The 16,328-nt window shown below is 39.5% G+C and overlaps 1 protein-coding gene and 1 pseudogene across 1 annotated transcript in view; one reads left to right on the forward strand and one right to left on the reverse strand.

Annotated features, from left to right (window-relative positions):
• Positions 1-3: 3 nt before the first annotated feature.
• The window catches only part of WDHD1 (WD repeat and HMG-box DNA binding protein 1), a 63,810-nt gene continuing 47,485 nt past the window's right edge, over positions 4-16,328 (forward strand). The window contains exons 1-3 of the mRNA XM_068545221.1: positions 4-259; positions 492-584; positions 12,085-12,196. Coding sequence (XP_068401322.1) covers positions 508-584; positions 12,085-12,196 — 189 coding nt within the window. The 5' untranslated portion in view covers positions 4-259; positions 492-507. The remainder of the gene's footprint in view (positions 260-491; positions 585-12,084; positions 12,197-16,328) is intronic.
• On the reverse strand, positions 10,338-11,532 carry LOC137762883 (Krueppel-like factor 17; annotated as a pseudogene).

The raw sequence follows: 16,328 nt of genomic DNA on the forward strand, positions 1-16,328 counted from the left end.
TGCTTCGCCGGCGCTGCCACCACTTCCGTGTTCGGGTCCCTCCCTTTCTTCCTCACTCCCCCAGCAAGCGGCTTTTTCCCAGCCATCGGGCGCGCAGCTGACGCCACCGCCCAGCGACCTGGGTCGGGACCGCGCCGGGCGTGGGCGGGCCGGCGCAGGCGCAGTGTGGGAGCACGCCGAGCGCGGGAAGCGCCCTGCATTGGTGCTGCTACCCCACCGGTGCTGCTTCTCGTCGCCTTTCCTCAGTCGTGGAGCTTCGGTGAGTGCTCCCTCCCGCTGCCCGCGTGCGGGCGGCCCAACGAAGAGAAGTGTGTCCTCTTCCCGGCTTAGTGTCGGACAGACCCATCCCTATTCCCTGTTTGTGCCCCTCGGGTGGGGGAAAAGGGGCTGCCGAGGGCGTGTCCCGCAGGAGACTAACCTCCCTTCTTCCTGTTCAGCCCCCTGCTTTCCTGTCCTTTAAAATAATACTAACTTTTATAAAACATTTTCAGATAGGTAAAGGAAAAAATGCCTGCTACACAGAAGCCGATGAGATATGGGCACACAGAGGGACACACAGATGTCTGTTTTGATGATTCTGGGAGGTAAGGTGCTTTGAGAAACAAAAAGAACGTTTCAGGTGTGAACATTAGAACAGTTATTCTTGTATGTCATGTAAGCAGTTCTGCCTAAAATTACTCGTCCAGATAGAAAAAAGGTTGATATCTAAAACGGCACATAAATGTTCTTAGATTTACTGCTTAATTCGGACCAGCATGGCAGTTTTAGTATATCAAGAAAGGCAACGAGTGTGAAATCTTACTTCCAGAGGAGTTGGAATGATATGCGCTTTTCCCTACATTTCCCCTTTGTTCACTTCCTTTCTGCAGCTCACATTATCAGTTATTTTGTCCGAACGGTAGCTGCCTGCTTGTCAAATTTAGTGGCCCATTCTAACTTTTCGGTATTTTATCCTCCCTTGCCTTTTGTGATGCTCTTTCCTTTTTTAAATTGTATTTAACTTTCTGACGGCTTTTTTCCTAATTTATTTCCTCTGCTTGATTCCTGAACGGTGATATTTTCTCAGGGTTATTCTAGCCCCCGTGGAGGGGTATAATCAATAAACAATCTGTGCGAGGAATAGAAAAGAGTTTTATTTGAGCCAAACTGAGGACTATAGCCCAGGAGACACAGATTAAAGAAGCACTTGAATTGCATTCTGTCGGACTACAAAATGGGGGAGGCTTATAACAGCACAGACTGCAAAATTACATAAGTTGTTTGTGAGAATTATAATTGGAGTTGCAAGAAGTAAGGGTGCTTGTTAAGTAAGGATTAGGGTCCAATATGATGCCTAGTTATAAGGGGAGACCTTGAGACCATAAGGTTGCAGTTGGCAGCTGCTCTCAGATATTGTTTTGAGAACGGCTGATGATATCCTTGAGTATGATACAGTTCAGAAAATTCAAGTTCTCAGTAATGCAGGAACGTGTCTAAAACCGTATCCGTAGTGGCCACCCAGCTCCATATTGAATGCCTGAACTGTAGTTACTCCTTTTTGATTTTTAAGTGTATTCTTTTCTTTTATGGTTAAAGCAGGTGTATGGTGTATGTTTGACAGGCCATAAGACAGGCTGATCTGGTTAGCATAAAATTTAAGTTAAATCATGCATAAGCCACAGTGATTTCCCCATACCTCAATATGTGAATATTTTTTCCATCATCCCTTTTGTCTTTCTAAATCCCATTCCTATGCAGTACTGTCCAGTTGTATGGCTTCTGCTGTCACTCCTATATTGATTCATTCATTGAACAAATATTTGCATGTCTACTCCACTGGGGCTAGAGATACAATAGCGCAAACAAAGCACAGTCTTTTCCCTTATTGACCTTAAGGCCTCTGTAGATTGACAGACATGGAGTACAGATTAATCGCAAAAATAAATGTACATTTAGAATTACACTTAGAAATATTAAGTGATATATGCAGTGATAAGCATCTATGAGGGGAAGTTGGTCTAATTTGAGAAGGCAGGGAAGGCGTCTCTGAGGAAGTGTTTCTTCAGATGAGATCTGAAGATTGAGTTAGACATTCAGAAGTATAAAGAGATGGGTGATGGTAGCAGTGGGGTGGTGATGTTGGCATTCCAGGCAGAGGGAACACTGCAAAGTTCTAATGGGGTTAGGGATCATGATATTCTCAAAGGACTGAAAGAAAGCTAGCCATGCTAAAGTGTAGAGAGTGATGCAAAGATTGGTGAGAGATAAATTTGTGAAGGTAGGGAGTGGGCATCCTATCCAAGGCCTTCTTGGCTTTATTAAGGAATCCTGTTTTTAATCCTAAAAGCAGTAAGAAGGTATTAAAGATTTGAAGCAGAGAGACGTGATCAGTCTTGTTTTTGAAAAGATACATAGAGAATGAATTGGAAAAGGAGCAGGAATGGATGCAAAGAGCCTATTAGGAGGTATCTGTATTAGTCTGGTTGAGTGTGATGGAAGCTTGGACTAGAGTAGACATGGGTATGGAGAAAGAGGATATATTCAGGAAATATTTAAAAGGTGAAATCAGTAGAATGGATCAGATATTAAAGATGAAGAAGAGGGAGGTTTCTGGCATAACATCTGCGTTTCTGGATGTTTGGGGAAGTAATTGGCCATTAGGAGATAACCTGAAACATTTGGAGAGGAGCATATTTCAGAGGTAGAACAGGGGGTGGAGATTATGAGTTTGCATTTGAACCTAGTTAGTGTAAGATTTCTTTGAGAAATACAAGTAGAGATGTAGACAGTTAGATAAATGGGTCAAAAGATCAGAGAAGAAACTTGAGTTAGAAGATAGAAATCTACATCTTCAGCTGATACCTCCTGGAATTCAGGATTGAGGTACTGGCTGAAAATCTAAATGGGGGAGTTGTCAATATACAAGTGATATTTAATGCTATGAACTTGGATGAAACCACCTAGGGAGGGAGTGAATGTATTTTTAAAAAAAGGTTCGAGGGCTAAACCCTGGGTACTCCAGAATATTTAGAGATTAAGTAAGAGAAGGAGGATCCAGCTAAAGAGAATAAGAAGGGATGGCTAGAAAAGTAGAAAACCAAGACACAAGAATGGTATCAGTAAGCCAAATATAAAGTATTTTAAGGAGGAGGAAATAATAAACTATGGCAAATGCTGCCTGTAGTGATATGGAGGCTATGGATGAGCTTGAGCTTTTTTTTTTTTTTTTTTTTTTTTTTTTTTTTTAACAGAGTGTTAATAAAAGCTTTGTTGCAGTGGATTCAGGAGAATGGAAAGGGAGGAATTGGAGTTTTATGAGGATGACACTCAAAGAATGAGGGTAGTCGGATAGGAATGTGGAGTCAGGAAAGGTGATTTTTGTTTTAAGGTGAGAGAGATTACAGCATATATGTGAGTGGAGATGATCCAACAGAGAGGGATGATAAGCTGTTGTTAGAGTAGAAAGAGGGAGAATTGCTGGAGTGGTGTCTTTGAGTAGATGAGAGGAGCTATGATACAGTGAAAAGCAGGAGAGATTGGCCAAAGATAGGAACATGGTCAATTTTATAAGTAGAGGGAAGGAACGCTTAGGAGGAATAGGGAGAACATGTGAATAATGTCTATAGATTGCTTCTGTGTTCTGAGTGAAATAGGAAGTAAAGTCATTAGTCGAGAGTGGACAGGAGGTAGAGGTTTGAAGAAAGAGAAGTAGATATGAGATAGATGGTTAGTAGAGAGGGAAAGTTGAATGGACTAGGAAAATGTAATTGGATTGCAGGGCAGGACTAAAGACCTAGTTCAAATTAGTGTTCATGAATTTAAAGTGAGATCAAACAACCTGGTTATGTGTTTTCTCCAGCCCTATTTAGCTCTGTAAGTGCAAATTTATTAATAGGCAGAGAGTTGGATTTAACCAGGGTTCGGGTTTTTCCGGGTAAGTATGACAAAGTGAAAGAAGGGCAAGGGATTTGAGAGTAATGCAAAGGAGTGATTTTAATGACAGACTATGGAATCTAAACCAGATCAGGAGGGATGTGAGAATTTGAGGGAGTGAGAAACAGTGAAAGGTAGTTTCCATAGATTGTAGATCCTAATAGAATTTAAAAATTGTGGAGTTAGGATATTAAGGGTATAAGATTAAACAATAAGTGATTAGGATGCTTGAAGTTGAGATTATGAAGCAGTTGCAATGTTGGTAAAGACAAAATCTAGGCTGTAACCATGGGAGTCTGAGATGGAGTGGAGGACAAGATCGAGTGTCAGAAGGTTTCATCTACATGGTTATTGAAAATACTAAGAATTATGATAGGAATAGTGTTGTTAGAGAAGGAATAACAATGAGCCTTGTGCCAAAAATCTTTAGGGAACAAGGGGGATTTCTCTTGAGGAATATGTAGCTGGTCTGATGACAGTTTCAGGCCTTTTTTTTTAAGGAGAGGAATTTGTACCTGGTCTGATGACAGTTTCAGGCCTTTTTTTTTTAAAGAGAGAGTAGGGTGTGACAATAGAATGGAAGTGGTAATGAAGTGCAGGAAAGGCCCACCTCCAGATCCCAGAGGGATGTAGAAAAGAAATCAGCCACCACTTAAGAGGGCTGAAGAGGAAATGGTGTCCTCAGAGGAATGTTCAGAAAAAAGTTGATTTTGCTGGTATCTGACGATGAATCTCATGAGGCCCAGTGGAAGGGTTAGGGAGGGGTGGTCAGATTAGGGAAAGAACATTGCTGTGGGAGGATGGAGGATCCAGATAGAAATGCCTTGGTAATCATTGGCTTCTTAGAGTTATGTCATAAAGAGCATAAAGGCATGATAGAATTAGTCCTTTGCTGGGACTTCCCTGGTGGTCCAGTGGTTAAGACTTCACCTTCCAAGACAGTGGGTGTGGGTTCAATCCCTGGCCGGGGAGCTAAGATCCCACATGCCTGCAGGCCAAAAAACCAAAACATAAAACATAAGCAATATTGTAACAAACTCAATAAAGACTTTAGAACTGGTCCACATCAAAAAAAATTTAAAAAAAAAAATTAGCCGTTTGCTCTGAAACTTACAGTGGATTTCTTAATTTATCACCCAAACCAGCACACCTTTGAGAATGGGGAGAAGGATTTCAAAATAATTAAAAGTACAGTTTTTTTTTTTTAATTTTTATTTATTTATTTATTTATTTATTTATTTATCTATTTTTCACTGTGTTGGGTCTTCGTTTCCGTGCTAGGGCTTTCTCTAGTTGCGGCAAGTGGGGGCCATTCTTCATCGCGGTGTGCAGACCTTTCACTTTCGCGGCCTCTCTTGTTGCAGAGCACAGGCTCCAGAAGCGCAGGCTCAGTAGTTGTGGCTCACGGGCCTAGTTGCTCCACGGCATGTGGGATCTTCCCAAACCAGGGCTTGAACCCGTGTCCCCTGCATTGGCAGGCAGATTCTCAACCACTGCGCCACCAGGGAAGCCCCAAAAGTACAGTTTTTTTTAAATTATTTTTTGATTGGCAAATTATTCTGTTTTGGTAGGTCTGTAACATATTTCTATTCAAAAACTATTTCAAAACAATTTTTCCTAAAAAAAATTTGACATTAAAACATTAAAAAAATTTTCTTTACATTGAATGTACAATCTAAACATTAACGTAAGTGAAATAGTCATTCTTGGCATGTATTCATGTACTTCAATCAATTTTTTTAGTCTGTCTAACATGATGTAGCTGATATTTTTCTGAAAAATGTTTTTTTCACTATACTCTTACATTTATTTTTCTTATAAAACTGGCTGCAGTCTTCTTCAGAGTTGCATTTTATGGTTAATAAATTTGAAGTGAGGGGCTTCCCTTGTGGCGCAGTGGTTGAGAATCTGCCTGCTAATGCAGGGCACACGGGTTCGAGCCCTGGTCTGGGAGGATCCCACATGCCGCAGAGCAACTAGGCCTGTGAGCCACAACTACTGAGCCTGCGCATCTGGAGCCTGTGCTCCGCAACAAGAGAGGCTGAGATAGTGAGAGGCCCGCGCACCGCGATGAAGAGTGGCCCCCGCTTGCCGCAACTAGAGAAAGCCCTCGCACAGAAACGAAGACCCAACACAGCCAAAAATAAATAAATTAATTAATGAAAAAAAAAAAATAATAATTGTGTAAAAAATAAATAAATAAATAAATTTGAAGTGAGACCTTCAGTTAATTCTTTTCTTTATATCATAATATTTTTCAATGAGAAAACACTATTTTTAGGTTCTCAATACCTGGTAAGCTTAGAGCAAATTCTACTAAATGGAAGAGTCTCAATTTTTAAAAATTTGCCTTACCTGAAATGGATAAGTATTTCACCTTCAGTATTTTTACAGGTTCTGTCTTTTCACCTGCTTTTAGAATACCCTTTTTCGATAATAAGACCTACAATATTTTTAAACACAGAATTCATCAAGTAAGTTCTCTCTACTCATGATTCCCTTGAATGTTTCACAAATTTTAAGCCTACTTCATTTCATTTTGGCACAGAACATAAATTTATATAATTAAAAAGAAGAGGTCTATCAAAAGATTCTTCCCAAAAGTCAAGATATTCCAAAGAGCAATCACAGAATTTCAAAATTAAATCATTCACCATTTCACGTTTTAATATACAACTTGTTCAATTCTCATTTGCTTCTGTAGAGATTAAACTTCAGTGTCTCCTCTGTATAAGCTCTGTTATCATTAATTGCATTTCACTAAAAGCTTCAAAGGCTTAAGTTGAATACTTTGATTAAAGATTTCTAACTGATTTTGAACAAAATGAAACTAAGATTTAGAGAACTTGCTTCCAATAATAATAATACCATCATTATAAGACAGGTTTTATAGGGTCACTCTTCAGACTCAAATATTTAAAAAATCTAATGGATGATAGGCAGCAGAGAAAGTATCGTCTTCAGTGTTGAAGTATTTTTGTGTATTTAACATCAGCTTGTTGCAAAAATTTCATTCAGTTATTCTGGGTATAAATAAAATTATTTAAGAATTTGACAACTGTGGCTTCTGTTTTGATTGGTACATTATCACAATTCATTGGGCACAGTTATGAATTATAATTCCAATTCCAAGTACATTTGTGTTCCACAGATTTCTTTTTTTTTAACTGAAGTGTAGCTGATTTACAATGTTGTGCCAGTCCGTGCTGTATAGCAGAGTGACTCAGTTATACATGAATCGACATTCTTTTTTTTTTATATTCTTTTCCATTATGGTTTATCACAGGACATTGAATATAGTTCCCTGTGCTATACAGTAGGACATAGATTTCTTAATTTAGTAAGAATATTGTTTTTACTACAGTGCTGTACTTTAGCAAAATATGTATTATTACTATAAAAATTAAGAATTTTATGTTTAGCACTGAACTTTTCAAATGAAGTTAGATAGAACCCCCAGTAATGTCAGATATTTCAGTTTCTATGGAATGAACTTTCAGAAGCTTTACTTTATTTCCATGAACTGAAGGGAAAACCACACCATTATAGGATATCTGACTGATTTTCTTTTTAAAACCTCTGATAACATTGATATAAAACCAGTATCATTTAACTGTGTGGAAAGTTTTTTACTAGGGGAGACAACATATTGATAGCTATTACTTTACTTTTCATACTTGCACTAGAAAACTTACAATGAAATATGAACAAAATTAATTTAAACAACTGTCATTTGTTTTAACACTGCTCTGTCCAATACAGTAGCTACTAGCCACATGTGGCTATTTAGGTTTAAATTAATTAAAATTAGCTGAATTAAAAATTCAGTTCCTCAGTCACACTAGCCACATTTTAATTGCTCAGTAGCCAGATGTAGACCATTTCCATTATCTCAGAAAGTTTTGTTGAATAGCACTGAATTCTTAGGAAAAGTCATGCTTGACAAGATGCAGACTCACTTTGTGCTACTTCAGAAGCAATGTTTTCAGGCAGTCTTGAGGTAACTACTAAGTTATGAAGTAGATGCTGATGCTTCTTCAGGAGTTCTGTGTCTACTGACTTTGTTGTGGTTGGTGTTATTACCACACCCCCTCATGGTAAATGTCAACTAACATTTAGTTCAACTTATACTTTCATTATGAACTTTTTGAGAAGCAGAAATTTAGTGTTTAATTTTTTATTAAACATGTACTTGGTGTATTTTTTCCATCTCATTACTGAAAGGGTTTTGTTTTTGTTTTTTTGCAAAATTTTAAAAGCATAGCCAACAATAAAATTAATATGTAGTTACTTTTATTCCTACAGTAAATGACAAAACATTGTAGGAAGAATGTTCAGACTACTCCAAAAGACCTTCAAAGGACTGCTTAACTCTGTTTCTTCCATATATTTCTCATTAATTCCGCTATTATTTCATTGTAATTTCCCACTGGCGTCTCCAACTGGCACCTGTAACATCTCCCTCGGTGCACCTAGCTGATACACCAAATAGCCAGTAGGAACGGGGATATGAAATGCTCCTCCCATCACCACGGGAGATGGAAAGAAATTGCTCTTTCTAGGGGCTCATGTCTGACTCCAGTTATTTATCAGTTAACACCTATTGTCCTTGAAAGGAGGTGTTATGTTACATCAAGAAACGGTTGGAAAGGGAGAGATGGGTTATCACTGGTTGTCTTTCAGATTTACCTACATGTTGAGGTGAGAACACTATTCATTGCACATGTTACACTACCAAACAAGATCATGGCAGAAGCTGGAAGTGCAAAGAAGTCTGTCAAACTCACCAATTTTGATGCAACTAATACTAATGTGTTTTAAAGTGAAAAATCAGGACGAATGCCAAACCAGCTGGATGCATAAATCAGGAATGTCCTGGGCAAACTGAGACTTATAGTCCTCTTATTTATTTCTTATAGAACCGAGACCAAGCTCCTTACTCTGGCCTTAAGGTCATCTTAAATAGGATGACCCCAATCTACTTTTTTTCCCTTCAATTTCCTGGCCTGCCTGCTCCATGTAAACTTCCCTATGCTTTGCTAAGTTCATATTTTGGTTCATGTAGTTTTGTCTGTTTGGAACTGTCCTTTTCACCAATCTCAGCATATCCAATCCTACCTGTCCTTTAATTTCCCAATGTAAATACTTTGCTTCTGAACCCTTCTGATTTTCCAAGTGGGAATTAAGTTTTGTCTTCTGAACATCCATAGTTTTTTATATGGCTTCTCTTTGCCATTTACCTTTTTTAAATTATTATTTATTTATTTAGGCTGCACCAGGTCTTCACGCAGGACCTTTGTTGTGGCATGTGGGCTCTTAGTTGTGGCCTGCGGGTTTCTTAGTTGCAGCATGCGAACTCTTTAGTTGTGGTATGCATGTGGGATCTAGTTCCCTGACCAGGGATCTAACCTGGGGCCCCTGCATTGGGAGCGTGGAGTCTTACCCACTGGACCATCAGGGAAGTCCCACCATTTACCTTTTTTTTTTTTTTTTAAGTACCAATGTTTTATTTGGGTGATGCAAATACAGAGCATTGAGAGTGAGAAAAGGGACTCGACGCAAGGAAGAATGGGAGGCAATGCCAGGTGATAGGTTGAGTCTGCTTCATGACAAGCCTGGAAGAGGCACAGAAGGTGTGTCCACTGGCTACTTGGGAGGTCTCCCCATTGGGAGAAATGGTGTCTTGCACCAGTTCAGGGAAGGGAGGGAAGAAGAGGGAATTTATCGGCCTGGATTTCTCCCATCTCCCATTAGTCAAATGTTACCCCAGGAGCACTAACTCTTCCACATTCCTGGGTTGCTAGTGGCTACTTGAGGTGCCAGATCCCATGTCCTGTGGGGGCATTCCATCTAAGTCTGGAAATGATGGGAGGAGACAAACTCTGGGCATGAGGCTGGTGAGTGCCGGAGAGAATCTGATTTTGTACATAAGATGTGTTCACAACAGTCCAGTACTGTTATTCTTTTACCAGAAGAGGGAACCTGGCATAATGATCAAAGACCTTTCCCAAAGTCACATGGCTAGTAAGTGGTAAATTCAGGATTTGAACATAGTCTGTCTCTGGAAACTGTCAAAGACCAAGATAAGGAACTTGGATTTTATGTAGCAGGCAAAGGAGAGTGGCTAAAGGGTTTCAAGCTGGGAGTGACATAAGATAAAGAGCTTTTTCTAAAGCTCCCAATCTACTTTGCTCCATCTTCCCATGTGGCTGAACTTGGCACAAAAGTAGGTGGCCCCAGAGATGTGAGGACATCCAAGACAGTTTTTGAGGGGCCCCGACTAGGTCCAGAGCTCATATGGGCTTCCACACTGTCTCATAATCTTTCTGTCTTCATCAAAGCCTACACCTATCAAAGAGACTAGCTGGTCAGAGGCAGACAGGATCTGGGTAGAGAAGCCAAAATGAGGGGAAGAGCAGATTGACCTAAAAACCAGGAGCAGGAGGAGGACCAGCCATATGTCCACTGTCAGCCGGAGGGTCTGGAGATGTTGGCACCCACATATGAGTCCTTTGGTGTTGCCTGAGATGGTCAGGTCTCATAAATTGTCGGCCGCACTGGTCACATTTATGTGGTCGGTATTTGGTGTGTATCCGAGTATGTCTTCTAAGTTCACTGGAACGGAAGAAGGACCAAGTACAGTCTTCCCACATGCATTTATAGGGCCTTTCACCTGTGTGTTTGCGTTGGTGACTCACGAGGTCGGAGTGCTTAGTATATAAGCTTTTTCACAGTTCTCATAGTCGCAGCGGTAAGGCCTTGAAACTGGGGATCTCCTCCTGGGAGCCCTATCTTGGGCCCCAGAGTACTGCTCCACTCTCCGTGGAGCAGGTAAGGGCTGCTTAGGTAGGAAGGGGTCTTCCTGGGAGACTGGCTGGCTCACAAAAGAGCCCTGGGATTCCAAAGCCAGCAATAATGGGGATACAGCTGGGGGCATCCCGAAGTTGTGGGGTTTCTAGGAGGCAACATCTGATCCAAAGAGGGGAGCATTGCCGGGGCCTCAGTGGAAGGCATGGTTGGATCCAATAATGTTTTAGGTGTTAAAGGGCCTCTGTTAGAAGTTACTGTTGGGAGGCCAGAATAAGGCATTGTTCACATTCTGATGTGGGACATCATTGGGATTCCACTGGCAGGTGAGACTGGTGGCCTCCTGGGGGGCATCCTTAGATTTCCACCAAAGGTTGGGGCCACCCCTGGAATCCTGGGCTCTCCTAAGGGCATCACCTGGGGCCCCTTGAAAATCATCATTCCTGGCTGGGAAGGAGACATTCCCTGAGTGTACATCATCTGGGAAGGAGTGAAAGTCACTTGAGGGCAGTAGCTCACACTGTGGTCAGGCAGCGACATACTGAAGTGTGGCCCCATTTCACTGGCATTCTGCCTGGGTGCCTCAGCAGAGACCAAGGCGATCCTCCCCAGCTCTGTGCACTGAGGAACATGTTGAATGCCTGATGGGCCATGGTTCCAAGAGGTGTGCACTCCACTGCTTCCGGGAGATGAAGACACGTCCAAGATGGACATTGACTTCTCAGTATCCTGAGTGGGAATGCTGTGGGCGGCTCTCTGTGAACTGGTGCAGGCCACATGCCACTGGCTTAGGCCCTTGGCTCCCTGCTCCATCTTAACCTGGGATCAGTTGCACATCGAGACTCCACCATTTACCATTTTATTTTTGTACTTTATTTGCTTTTGTATGTGCCCAGAGAGGACACATACCGAATGAAGAAAAGCACTCAGAAAACAAGATTTGCGAGTTGACAGATAGCCATTTGAATAATCAGCTTTGGTTAATTGAGCTCTTCCATTCATCCATTTATTCATTCAACATTTATCAAAGCTTCTATTTGTCAGAGACTACTTTGTGCTAGAGACACAATGGTAAGCAAAGTAGACCTGGTCCCTGTTGTTACAGAGATGACATTCATTTTTCTTACATTGTTACAAATATATAAGGAATTTTATGCCAAGGAGAAACTGTAGAAAGCATAAACTTACCTTTCATTTTACAGAATAGGAGGTTAACAGTCCTTGTTATTGAGGTTTATGTATGAAAAATGAGGAAACATATTGGCTAATACCTTGATTTTATTAGAAAAGAGATAAAGTAGCATTCCAAAAAAATTAATAAGCCTAAAACTGGGTGACTTTATAACGAGTGTGTTTCCTTCACAGTTGTATTGTAACTTGTGGAAGTGATGGTGATGTGAGGATTTGGGAAGACTTGGATGATGATGATCCTAAGTCCATTAATGTTGGAGAAAAAGCATATTCATGTGCTTTGAAGGTATTAAAACAATTACAGCAACTGATATGAAATGATACTGCCATGTGATGTTTTATACTTGGATGAAAAATATTTTTATAGAAGTTTTGAATACAGATAAACTTTTTCGTTTCTCTTATGAAATAATAATATTTAAAAATGTGTAATAATGCCATAATTTGCCCAAAACTTTTACAGGTAAAATCTGAATGGTTTATTGAAGGTGATTAATGGATAGTAATGATGAGCCAATTAAAATATATGCAGGAAATTATACTTTATCTTTTAAGAGATTTAAATGTATCTTTTTTTTTCTTTGAAAGAAAACTCAGTGCAGTTTCAAATTTCTAGCTCACTAATTCAGATAACTTGAGGAATTGTACTGGAAAAAAGGACTGTTTCATTAACTTTTTCAGGATACATACTTATTTCACATTTCTAATGTTTTATGTAATGTAAATATAGGAATGAGATGTAGGTTACTTGGAGAATGGAGATATGTTTTCAGAAGGACTTTGCAAACTAAGTATCTAACCTTTTTATTTGTGATGAATTTTAAGTTGCGTGTATTGTATTTGGATAGGAAAAAAAAAATCTTTCTACAGAATTCATATTTTTTTCAAACCCAGACTCATTAAGGTAGATGAGATGGTCTTTAGATACTTTTTTTTAAATGGTCATATATAATGGAAAATGTATTCGCAGGAGAGAAAATATAAATGACTAATGTACATTAAATATGAGCTAAATCTCACTAATGAGCAAAGAAATGCAAATTAAACAATTGGATTTTTTTTCCTGTAAGATTGACAAGGATGAAAAATATTCCTGATCCCAGTAATAGTGAGGGCTTGGAGAAGTATTTATAAAGGAAAAACAACTCTTCTCCTGTGTTTCTCCTTTACTCTCACACTACCATGCTCACAGCACTTCTGACACCAGATATATGGGGTTTTCCCCATATCAATAAGTTCTTTGCAATACTGGGTGTCCTACAGTTCAGTTCAATTTTGACGTTAACTGGAGTTAGCTCAGACCTCACGGGTTAAGGTCTCAGTCCCACGAGACTATCCCCCACTTCAGACACCAGTCGCAAGTATTAGGTCCCCAGATTACCTACAACTTCTGTTCAGCTTGGCTGCAAATGTGGATTTCCATGACCCCCTCCTTGGATAAGATCATTTGCTAGAACAGCTCACAGAAATCAGGGAAATACGTTTACCAGTTTTTTTTGTTTGTTTGTTTGTTTTTAACATCTTTATTGAAGTATAATTGCCTTACAATGGTGTGTTAGCTTCTGCTTTATAACAAAGTGAATCAGTTATACATATACAATATGTTCCCATTTCTCTTCCCTCTTGCATCTCCCTCCCTCCCACCCTCCCCATCCCACCCCTCTAGGTGGTCACAAAGCACCGAGCTGATCTCCCTGTGCTATGCGGCTGCTTCCCACTAGTTATCTATTTTACATTTGGTAGTGTATATATGTCCATGACACTCTCTTACCCTGTCACATCTCACCCCACCCCCTCCCCATATCCTCAAGTCCATTCTCTAGTAGGTCTGTGTCTTTATTCCCGTCTTGCCACTAGGTTCTTCATGGCCTTTTTTTTTTTCCCCTTAGATTCCGTATATATGTGTTAGCATACTGTATTTGTTTTTCTCTTTCTGACTTACTTCACTCTGTATGACAGACTCTAACTCCATCCACCTCATTACAAATACCTCCATTTCATTTCGTTTACCAGTTTATTACATAATAAAGGATACAGATAAACAGCCAGATGAAGAGAACATGGGGTGAGGTCTGGAGAATGGCGATGTGGAGTTGGGGTGCACCACCAACCTGGAAACTCCTTGAACCCCATGTTATTGGGATTTTTATGGAGGCTCATCACATGGGCATGACTGATTATTAACTTCATTTCCAGCCCCTCTCCCCTTCCTGGATGATAGGGGTGTGGGACTGAAAGTTCCAAGCTTCTGATAATGACTTGATCTTTCTGGTGACCAGCCACCATCCTGAAGCTATCCAGGAGCCCACCAAGACGCACCTCATTAGAACAAAAGACATTCCTGTCACCCAGAAAGTTCCAAGGGATTTGGGAGCTTTGTGTCAGGAATCAGTCAAAGACCAAATTTTGGAACAAAAGATGCTCCTGGTGCTCTTATCACTTAGGACAGTTGAAGGGTTTTAGGAGCTCTGTGCCAGGAACTGAGGGTAGAGACCAATATATATTTTCTGTTTCACAGTATTTTCACACAACAGTTGCTGGAAGTATAACTGATGAACTTGTTTTGGAATAAATTGATATGATGTATCACAGTTAGAATGCACACAGTCATTTCTGGCTGTTTACCCTAAGGAAGTACACACATTCATTTGTGTGGACAAGAATATTAGTAAAACCGTTGTTTATAGTAGCAAAAGAAACAATTGAAGTGTCCCTGAATAGAGAATACATTTTATATATTTTGGTAGTCATATAATGTAATACTATGCAGCCACTAAAAAAATGTGGGAGTGCTGTATACCTTCATTTGGAAAGATGTTTACAGTTAATTGAAAAAATGAAAAATAGAGTTTCATAACAGTCTTATAGAATAGTCTTATGTTTGTTAAAATAAAGGATTTAAGTACACAAATATTTGTAATTCGCATATGTATAGAATAAAGTTAAAAGGACTTAACCCCAACATGTTAATGGAAATTACTTCTCAAGAGTAGGGAAACTCACTGTCTGCTCAGGACAGTTTCGTATTTTTTTTTCTACAATAAGTATGTACCGCTTTTGTATACGAAAAAGACTTTAAAGAAGAAAAAAATGAAAGTGGGCTTATGGTAGTTTCCTAGGGCTACGGTAGAAGGTATCTGGGCTTAGGATTTAGACATGTCTTTTAGGGGCCACTATTCAACCGACTACAAGGCTCATATTCAGTGCTAAAATGTTTGGCTTTAGGAATGGAGTTTACAGTTCTTCAATGAAATGATGTTACCAAATAGCCATGCAAAGTTGACAATTTCATTTAAAGCCTAATTGCTTATAAATACGTACTTTATGGATTCAGTGGTATAGGGAAGTACAATTAGGTGCTTTATTTGAGAACAAAGCAGAAAAAAAATCACCCTCCAAAATAGTGAAACTGGGATATATCAACATATTTGTAGGTAGTAATAGTTAACGCTTGCATAGTATTTTACGTTGTCTTTAACAAAGGTAAGGAGAGGTACGTGGAATTATCTCCATTTTATTCTTGGGAAAATCAAAGCTCAGAGGGAAGTCAAATGACATAGTAAGGAACACAGTGGGCCCAAGTCATCCTGTGCTGGGTTCCATTCCTCCCTATCCACCAGAGAGAATAGTCTGACCAGATCCGGACCACAGCTCTGATCCTTTGCATGGTTTCTTTTTTAAAAATTTTTACTAGTTGACACCGTACACTGGTAGTGATTTGATTTCCCAGAAGATTTGTTTGAAAATGACTTCAAAGCAAGGCCTTTATTCAGGTCTCCCAGGTGAGTTAGTGCAGTTATTTACTTTAACATTTTCACGTGAATAGAGGGCTAGTTAACGTTTTGTTAAAGAATTACCAAGATTCTTTACTAGAGCTAACTGAGGATGCTTAGTCAGTATTCTACTAAGAAATCTGTCTGCGAAGTGAAGCACAGCCAAGGTTGCAAAATTTCTGTACATGCACACAAATAAATAGTTGGTGTTTCTGCAGTTTTGCCAAAGAACACTTAGCAGCATCAGTGTTGTATTGAGTTGGTTATAGGTTTTTGTTGATTCTCTTCTGGCTTTCACATTTAAATTATTGTTAGCTTAACTTCAACATTATGAATTTAGTTTATTATGGATTTAATTATATACAGTAGTTGCAATGTAGGCATAAACAGTATTTTTCACCAGTTTTCCAATAATTGAAGGTGTTTATCACAGTTCAAATTTGAATCATCTATACTGTTATTTGAACAGATGTATACATTTCCCCAAATATTGCTATATGGTAACATGTCATTGTATTACCAGGTTCTTTTCCCATTAGAAAGGGAGCAGACGCTGTAGATAAGCTAAGGGTCCTAAGTTCGCAAATACGGCTGAGACCTATTGCTATAGGGTAAAGTGTGTTCATTAACAAACTTGAGTAGTTT

Source organism: Eschrichtius robustus, chromosome 1 (assembly GCF_028021215.1).
Source record: "Eschrichtius robustus isolate mEscRob2 chromosome 1, mEscRob2.pri, whole genome shotgun sequence".
In the NCBI taxonomy this organism is placed as follows: Eukaryota; Metazoa; Chordata; class Mammalia; order Artiodactyla; family Eschrichtiidae; genus Eschrichtius; species Eschrichtius robustus.